The 9,155-nt window shown below is 37.5% G+C and overlaps 1 protein-coding gene across 1 annotated transcript; it reads right to left on the bottom strand.

The window, feature by feature from the left end:
* Positions 1-4,894: 4,894 nt before the first annotated feature.
* Positions 4,895-6,071, bottom strand: LOC127079664 (uncharacterized). The gene is made up of 2 exons (XM_051020046.1): positions 5,267-6,071; positions 4,895-5,148 (listed from the first exon to the last, which is right to left on the bottom strand). Exons 1-2 carry the CDS (start codon positions 6,069-6,071, stop codon positions 4,895-4,897), a joined length of 1,059 nt encoding a protein of 352 aa, XP_050876003.1.
* Between the last annotated feature and the right edge of the window lie 3,084 nt (positions 6,072-9,155).

Here is a 9,155-nt window from a genome sequence, read left to right as displayed (position 1 = left end):
CTTAAATTTTTCATCATTTGGATTTCTTATGAGAAAGTTATGGGCACTTGAAGTTGGACTTTTTCAAGATTCAATGGCTTTGGTCCAAAGTGACCTATAATGTTTTGTATTATCACATGTGTTTATTTTAGGATTATGAAATTTTGTCCAACATAAAAATTTAAGTAGACATCTTAAGATTTCCAATTAAATTAGTCTAACCTAAAAGTCATAAAAAATTAGTGAGTTAGGTCCTTGGGAAGTTGACCCAAAATTAGGGTTTCAGTCAAAATGACCTATAATGTTTTGAAATGAATGATGACCTTCCAAGTCTCAAATGAACTTTTGATGAAAATGAAAGTTGTTCATATGGTTATTAAGAACATAGTTCTCTTGGGGTCATCTTAATTTGACAAACACATCAAAATTTAGGTCTTAGTGGATTTCAATTTGGTCAGATGACTTGACTGGTCAACTTCTCAAGTCCAAACTTCAAATCTTGATGAATGAATGATTGAGGATACTCACATAAGCTCATATATGCATAAAATGATGAATGAAAGAACTTACCTTGATTGAATTTGATCATAGGTTGAGGTTGCTTCATGAGCAAGGCACAGTCAATGCACAATTGAATTAGGGTTTCCTTGGGAAACAACCTTTAAGCCCTTTGGTTTATCTTGATCAAATTGGAAAATTGAGATACTTGGGAGACATATATGATGATTGAGAGTTTTGGGAACCATTTTCATGCTTATTTTCATCTTCATCTGGCCACCTTATTGGATCACATGACTGCTTGAGCTTCAAAACAAAACAAGTTAGTGACATATTTTTGTGCTTTTGGTTAGTAGTCAAAATAAGAAAAGCAATAATATAAAATTCAAGAATGCTTGGTGGTCTCAAACCAACTCACACAAGTCCCAACCCAAAGGTTAAGGAGCCAAGATTCTATGATCCTTGAGGCAAATGCAATGTGCAATGATATGATGCCATGAGGGATCTTAGGGTCAAAATTAGGGTCTTACAGGATCGTCGCAGTAGGGTTCCCATGTTGAATAATTATCCTCAGTGACGACACTAACTTCTAGCAAAGTGGGATTGATGAACCCTCCACTATGAAAAGTTTCTTTGATTGAATGAACAGGTCTACTTCCTTCTGCAATCTTCTTGGAAGTAGGAGAAAAGCCTAAACCCTCTCGGTGTTTGTTTTCTGGGAGATCCAAAATTGTTCCCCAACCATCAGTTATACCATCATTTACTAGCCATTGTGCATCCTTGAATGAAGAGATGGATACTCCTCTCTTGACATCTTTGTCAATCAAAGAAAGGGTTTAGAATTGAGTTCAAACAGCTTCTCCAGGTTCAAGATAAGAGAAAGATGACAAGTGACTCACAACCAGTGTTTTCTCCCCATAAACTGTCACTAGCTTCCCGTTCTTCACAAATTTAAGCTTCTGATCCAGAGTGGACGTGACTGCCCCAACTTCATGGATCCAAGGCTAACCCAATAAACAACTATACACAGCTTCTATGTCCATCACCTGGAATATTATCTGGAAAGTATGAGGTTTGATGGTCATAGGAAGGTTAACTTCTCCAATGACTATTTTTTGGAACCATCAAAAGCTTTGACAATAATCCCGCTACTCCTCATAGGAGAACCTTGAAAAGAAAGTCTGGAAAGTGTCGACTTCGGCATGACATTGAGAGACGAGCCTATATCCACTAACACACTTGACAAAGAGTCATTCATACAGTTGATTGAGATATTTAGTGCCATGTTATGATTTCTTCCTTCTTCAGAGAGCTCTTCATTACTGAAACTTAAGTTGTTGCAGGTCGTGATGTTAGCGACGATACCATCAAATTGTCCAACCGTCACATCATGGTCTACATAAGCTTGTTCTAAGACTTTCTGCAAAGCTTCACGGTGAGCCTTAGAGTTCATCAACAAAGGTAACACAAATATATTGGAATGTGTATGCAGTAATTATTCCACCACATTGTATTCACTTTTCCTGATGAGCTTTAACACCTCATCATCATCACTTTCCGGATTCATGTTATCATATTGGTCAACTAGTTCAAAAGGGACCTCAACATGAGCCTACTTTCCTGCTACATCATCCTCGGTCCTTTTTGCAAATATATGCCCACTCCTTGTGACTCTGCTTACATCAGCGACGTTAATAATTGAGGGTAAAGGAACATCCTTTCCATTCTCAGTCATTGTAGCATTGTACTTGTAAGGCATGGCTTTATCAGATTGGTAGGGAACTGGGCCCGGTAAGTTAATGACCAGAGGAGTCATAGAAGTCTTCCGACTGTCATAAGTAATTTGTATAGGCTCAGAGTCGTTGAACTGAGGAACTATGACATTTAATTCGTTGTCACTATTGAACATATTGACCTGATTATAATCTCTGGCTTGGTAGGCTACAATGTAACCTTGGTCCATTTGATCCTGGAGATCCACTACAACAGTTAGGCATCCTTGAGAGTTCCTAGAACAAACCCTACAAGAGGCATAGTTATGTGGAGGCACAAAACCATTCTTTCTATATCCGGAGTGTTTCTTTACTAAGTTCTCTCTCAACAACCGTACATCATAGATCCGGAAACTGTCCGGGAAACCATATACCATGTTAATCGAGGCTGAACCATGTTACAGTAGAGGATTAACTTGAACATTGGGGTTTACATCCTTAAATGAAAGGATGCCACTCTTGACGAGCCTATGAACATCTGAATTTAGACCAAAACAGTTTTCAATGCTATGTCCTGGTGCCCCTTGATGGTAAGCACAAAATTGATCTGCCTTGTACTAATAGGGAAGGTCCTTTGGCACAGGTGGTGGAGACCTTGTCTGGACATGATACTTAGTTATCAGTGCAAGAAACAATTCTGCATAGGACAGTGGGATAGGATCAAACTGTGGCCTTTTTTGAATATGATTTTGATTGTTGAATTGAGAGCGATCCTGTTGTGGAGGCTGTTGATGCTGTTGATTTGATGGTTATTGCTGACCATGTTGTTGTTGCTGATGCTGTTGAGGATAATGTTGTTGATGTTGATGCGAGAACTGTGGATGATAAATTGGCGCTACCATTGGTGGACTAATGATTGGTGAAACGGTTGCAACATGTTGATACTTTCTTCTTTGTCTGCCATATGAAACGACACTAACATCTGATTCTTTATTTTTGGAGAAATTATTAGCAAATTTCTTAACATGACTACAAGCGCCGGCTTCCTTAGTCAAACGTCCCTCTCAGACTGCTTCCTCAAGTCGCATGCCCATGTTTACCATCTCGGTGAAATCACTGGGTGCACTGGCGATCATGCGGTCATAGTAGAATGAACTCAGAGTTGTCAAAAAGATTTTAGTCATCTCTTTCTATTCAAGTGGAGGGAAATTTTATGCAGCAATTTCACGCCACCTTTGAGCATATTCCTTGAAACTCTCTTTGTCTTTCTGAGACATGGCCCAGAGTTGATCTCTGTTTGGAGCCATATCTACATTATATTTGTATTGACGAACAAAAGCTTCACCAAGGTCGTTGAAAGTACGAATCTTCACGCCCTCAAAGCCCATGTACCACTTAAGAGCGGCACCAGTTAAATTGTCTTGAAAGTAATGGATCAAAAGCTGATGGTTGTCAGTTTGAGTGGACATCTTCCTAGCATACATCACCGAATGACTTTGAGGACATGAATTTCCTTTGTATTTCTCGAAGTCTGGTACTTTGAGTTTATGTGGAATTTGAACATTAGGAACCAAACAGAGTTCGAAAGCGGTCTTGCCAAAAAGATCCTTACCTCGAAGAGCATTGATTTCCCTTTGCATTTCTAAGAACTGGTATTGAAATCCCTCTAACCTTTCATATACTCCCACAACTTCACTTGGAGTAGCGTGAAAAATGTTTTCTTTATTATAAGGAGTTGTATGCACCACCGGAGGAGGTACAGGCATCACAACAGTCACTACTGGAGCTTCAACGTTTTGAGGGCGGTATCCTATTGGCATATAACCGTGAGGAATGCCCCAAGGGAAACCAAGTGGCATGTGATATTTTTTATCATTGACGGCCGCCACTGGAATGGGCGTCGAGACGTTTTCAGAGATTGTTGTTCGTTGCAATGGATCTTGAGAATTGTTCGATGACTGATTCTGAGCAGCCACCAAAGTGTCCATCATAGCAGTAAGCCTTTCCAAACTTTCTTTCAAGGTGATTACTTCCTCCCCGAGCTCTTGGTTTTCTTGTTCAAGCTGACTCATCCTTCTCCGGCGACTGGCTCGAGTATTGTACTGGTGATTCAGTTTGACTATTGGAGGGAGAAGACATGTGTAAGTTTCTTGAAATGCAGGAACTTGTGCTTGAATGATGCATGATATGCATATGCAAAAGATGAGTTTTAATTTTTAAGAAACTCAATAATTTATTGCAAATATTATAGAGACAAAATTTGGTATAAGCTAAACAAAAACCTCTTTTTATTAAACAATTGAAGGATTACAAAGGGTGAAATACAATTTCAACGATCCTAAACAATACAAGAGGAAAACAGCTAAGTCTATGAGTCCTAAGGAATCTCAAATGTAGAAGGTCCTGCTGCTGGCTGATGCTTCCTTTTCTGTCTCTTTAGCTGAGCATTCTCGATCATAAGCTTGTCGACGATTCCCTTCCAAGCACCTGAGGCGGGAGGTATGCTGGAGTACTCATGAAACGGGTGGACTTTAGAGAAAAGTAAACTTTCTTGTTCCTCTTGTTTCTTCACAGCTTGTTCATCCAAAATCTCAATCAAATTATCCTTCTCGTTTAGTTGTTGCTCCATCTTCATCTTCTTATCATTCAAGACATGGTACTTGCCTTCTTCAAGTGTCTCTTTCCAATTTCAACCTATCTAAAACTTATTCAAACTCTTCCCTATTCCAAATAGGAATGGTGGATGATGATGTTATAACGTAAGGGAATGAGGGCTTCTCAAGAGCATATGGCATCTTAAGTTCACTGGCTCTAGCACAAACCCATTGGGTGTAGGGCTCAAAAGCAACACAATTCTTTCTTCCTAATCGGTCTTTTCCTTTTCTGTGAATGTTGCACCAAGAATGTATGATTTTATCCTTCAAACCGGAACTCTCTTTGTCATTGAGGTAAAAGAAACCTGACAACAAAAGGTTATAGGGTTTATTTGCCATAGGATATCCTAACTAGCGTCTAGCAAGGATAGGGTTGCAGTTAATTTCCATGTACACCAATGAGAGGTACGTTAGGAAATTCACCATAGCTGTCAATAATTACTCCAATATCATAGGAGGGGTTATACCAATGTATACTCCCTTGATCAATGGACATGAACCTCTGAGACCATCTGAGCTTCTGTGGATTCTCCCTGAAGAGCCTGGATCTGGGAAAGTGAGAAATAAACCACTTATATAGGAGAGGCACACAACAAAGAATGGTTCCACCACCTTTCTTAGTCCTGTGATGGATAGAATGGTAGGTATCTCCAAGTAATGTGGGTATTGGGTTACCAATTAAGAAGATTCGTACAGCATTAACATCCACAAAGTCATCAATGTTTGGGAAGAGTACAATTCCATAAATGAGTAGAGAAAAAATGGCTTCAAAGGCATCTCTACTATTTGCTTCTGCAAAGATAAAGGCTTTCTCCAACAGGAATCTAGAGGTTAGACCTAGAATCCCTCCTTTTTTAGTGAAGTTGTCCTTCACAACAGACGTTTCTAGGTGAAGTGCTTCTGCAATAGCTGTTGATGTAGGGGTCTTCTCTGAACCACTGAATGGTAATTTGTCAGAGACTGGCAAGCCAAACCAATAAGAGTATTCTTCTAGAGTAGGCATAAGCTGGTAGTGTGGAAATGTGAAGCAATGGTATAGTGGATCATAAAACTGTACCAGTGTGTTAAGAACTCCATCTTCAACCTTGGTCTTCAAGATACCCATAAGTCTTCCATACTGAGCTCTGAAATCCTCTGGACTAACTACCATAGAACCAAGCTTCTTCAACTCTGTTAAGTCAGGACATTTGAAAGTGTATTTCTTGGTATTCCTCCTTCCAAGTTCCATTTTACCTATCGATATTTGCAAAAGAAAACTATTGAGTTTCTTGGTTTGTATGCAAAAAGGTTTTTGTTGGATGCATGAATGCATGAATGAATGTTTCACAAATACGGGTTTAAGGTTTTGACATTAAGCATGAAGCCAAGGGTCTAACCATCCCACAATGTATGAACTAATAGATTTATTTTGTACCTGTAGAATAAGGTTCTAAAGTGGTCCCCAAAGTCATAGATCCATCTTTCGGATATTATCGGTTTAACGACTTGCTCGCAGACCAATAATATTCTCAAGAGAAACTCGTCTAAATGTAGCATTGCGTAACAATTAACTCAGATCTTACACTTGGATGATCTCCGCACTACATCCTAAAAAGGCTTACAGGGGTTGAAAGGGTTCTAAAGGTCCTCAGTTTCTTAGACTCCCAGATCGAAGATAATAATGCCACTATGATTTACTCGTAACAACAAATATTACCATCAAAGGGGTCTCCACTGAGCGGGTTTATATCATATGTTAATCATGCTTAGGATTACTCCAGACATGTAACTTTGATTATACCACCATCCTATCTTATTTATATTCTCTAATCCGCGTTAGGATTTCGTCACCACTTATTGATCTCCATAATGAAACCCAAGAAAACATAGCAACAAACAATAATAAACACATATAAACAAGTTAGGTATCACCCACTTAATATTATGTCCCCAGTGAAGTCGCCATTTCTATCGCGGTGAAGAACCGAAGACCAAGCTATTGATTAGACTTAACTCATGAATCAAAATATCACCGCCGAACTTTAATTTATCCAGGGGAAGGGGAAAAGATCCAAAAATAAACCCAATATGTATATGCAAAGCTAGAATATTAAACTTAAGCTCAGAAAAAAGGGGGGAGATTCTAAAGGTACGGGGGTGTGTTATGAAAAGGGAAGGTATCAGCATCCTAATCATCTGTAGTACTCTGCAGAAACCTTTTAGATATATGTGTTTGGTTTAAAATTGTTTGCTATTTGATTGGGGAGATGAGAAAAAAGAACATATTTTTATTGTTTGATGATTTGGAAAGACGTTGAGTCTTATGTCTACGTACCCGGAAGGGATCAAAACCTCATAGTTTGGGTTCAAAAGTAAGAAGGGATTTGTTGGGGTTGATTTTATGAGAAAGAGACAAATTGTCATATTAAGGAGAAAACTCACTTTTAAACCACCACAAAACATGTGGAAGATAGATCTTTGCATCAAAATGAAAGAAGGGCTCTCACTTGGATATAGAATCAACAAGTATGTCACACACCTCTTCCAAATGGAAAAGAATCAATATCAATCTCAATAATGTTATGGGGTAGGAGATTTAAAATCTCAACTAGGGATGACTCATGTCTAATCCTTTTATTAAAAGTTTTTAAACATGGAAAAGCCAAAGTGGCAAAAGGGTTTGAGTTAAGTTTGTGTTTTTTAGGTCTTATGAAAAGATCTTTGAATATGCTTAAGTGTTTTGAAGCATTTGATTAAGAAATAAAAGGGAAAACAATGACCTAAGTCAAAGTTTATTACGAAAGGTGGTTATAAGAAGGAGGGAGAGATAGAATCCTAAGGTTTAGATTGAGGGGAACCTAAGATTGTATCTAGAAGTTCTTGGATTAAGGGGAAGCAAAGTTGTATAGAATGCAGATGAACACACACATGTAAAATGACAATAATGTCATGATTCTTTTCCCTTGGATTTTGGTAAATAAAGATACATAAATTGGTAAACCATGAAAAAGATACTTACATGTTTTTGAAGTATGATGATCATAAACAAGACATGATAAAGGTTTACATAACACAACAAGAGATAGCACATGAACATGTATGAGATATGTATTCAATCATCATGGGAGTTTATAAAGGAAATACTTTGATGAAGTGATAAACAATTACAAGATATGGATATAACACCACAAATTGGGATAGAATTACAAGACATGATTTAAACAAGTGTACATTACTCAACACAAGGGTATCAAACCACATAAGACAAGTATCATGATCAAGATATTGGTTGTCAAGTCAAGTTGTGACGAGAGAAGGATATTCAAAACATGGATCATATGAACATGGTATGGACAAAGTAAAAATCTTAAGTGGATCACTATGCATACAAGTTAAACAAGAGGCAAGAGCACATTAGGGACAAGTATAGACCTAAACCCCAATCATGGCATGAATAAGAAACAAGCAAGTTGAAACCCTAATCATCTCCTAACCATTCATTCAAACATGTTTTCAAGGTGAATCAATTTAGACATGATATGAAAATAATCAAGTTTAAACATGTTAAGTACAATAAACAACACTTGAAAGAGTGTGTTATGATCATACAAACATTAAACAACACGGTAAAACAAGAGATGAACCAAAGAGATTGATTAGGATCCTTAAAAACACCTAAAAAGCACATGTGTTTATATCCAATAAAAAGTGGTGAAATAGATAATATTTTTTTGGATTCTTTGGTATCATCATACAATAGACATTCTTATGAACACATGGTAAAAAGAATGGGTCAAAAAGGTTAAGGGATCATGAAGTTATGGTTATTTGAAGTTACGAAGAAAAATGAACATTTAACAAGTGAGAAAAAATAAACATTACGCTGGCCAGGTTCGAACCCACAACCTTGGGGTTCCATGAAATTTTTTCCAATTCCAACTCAACATCATCTTCAACATCTCTCTCTCATTTTCATTTTCTTTTTCCCACTATTTTTCCAATCTTCCATCAATTATATCTCTCTCATTTCTCAACCATTTTTCATGAAATAAAGTTCAAAATCGCATAGAAAAATGCAAGGAACACAATGGTACCATAGGTTTTGGCTAATACTCAAAGATGGAGATGCACGAAGGCAAAAACCAAAACTGAAACTTTAGGTTTCATGCAACATAATGTTACATAAACAACAATATAAATGACATGTAAGCTAATGATCCTTCTTAACACAATAAATGCTACATATTTGCTTCAGAAAACAAAATGAAATGATGTATGTATGATGACTTTCAAAGTGCAAGAATATACCTATTGGAGCAAGGTCCAATGCCTC

Source organism: Lathyrus oleraceus, chromosome 5 (assembly GCF_024323335.1).
Source record: "Lathyrus oleraceus cultivar Zhongwan6 chromosome 5, CAAS_Psat_ZW6_1.0, whole genome shotgun sequence".
NCBI lineage: Eukaryota > Viridiplantae > Streptophyta > Magnoliopsida > Fabales > Fabaceae > Lathyrus > Lathyrus oleraceus.
Note: the sequence above shows the minus strand (reverse complement) of the source record. Positions and strands in the feature narration are given on the sequence as shown.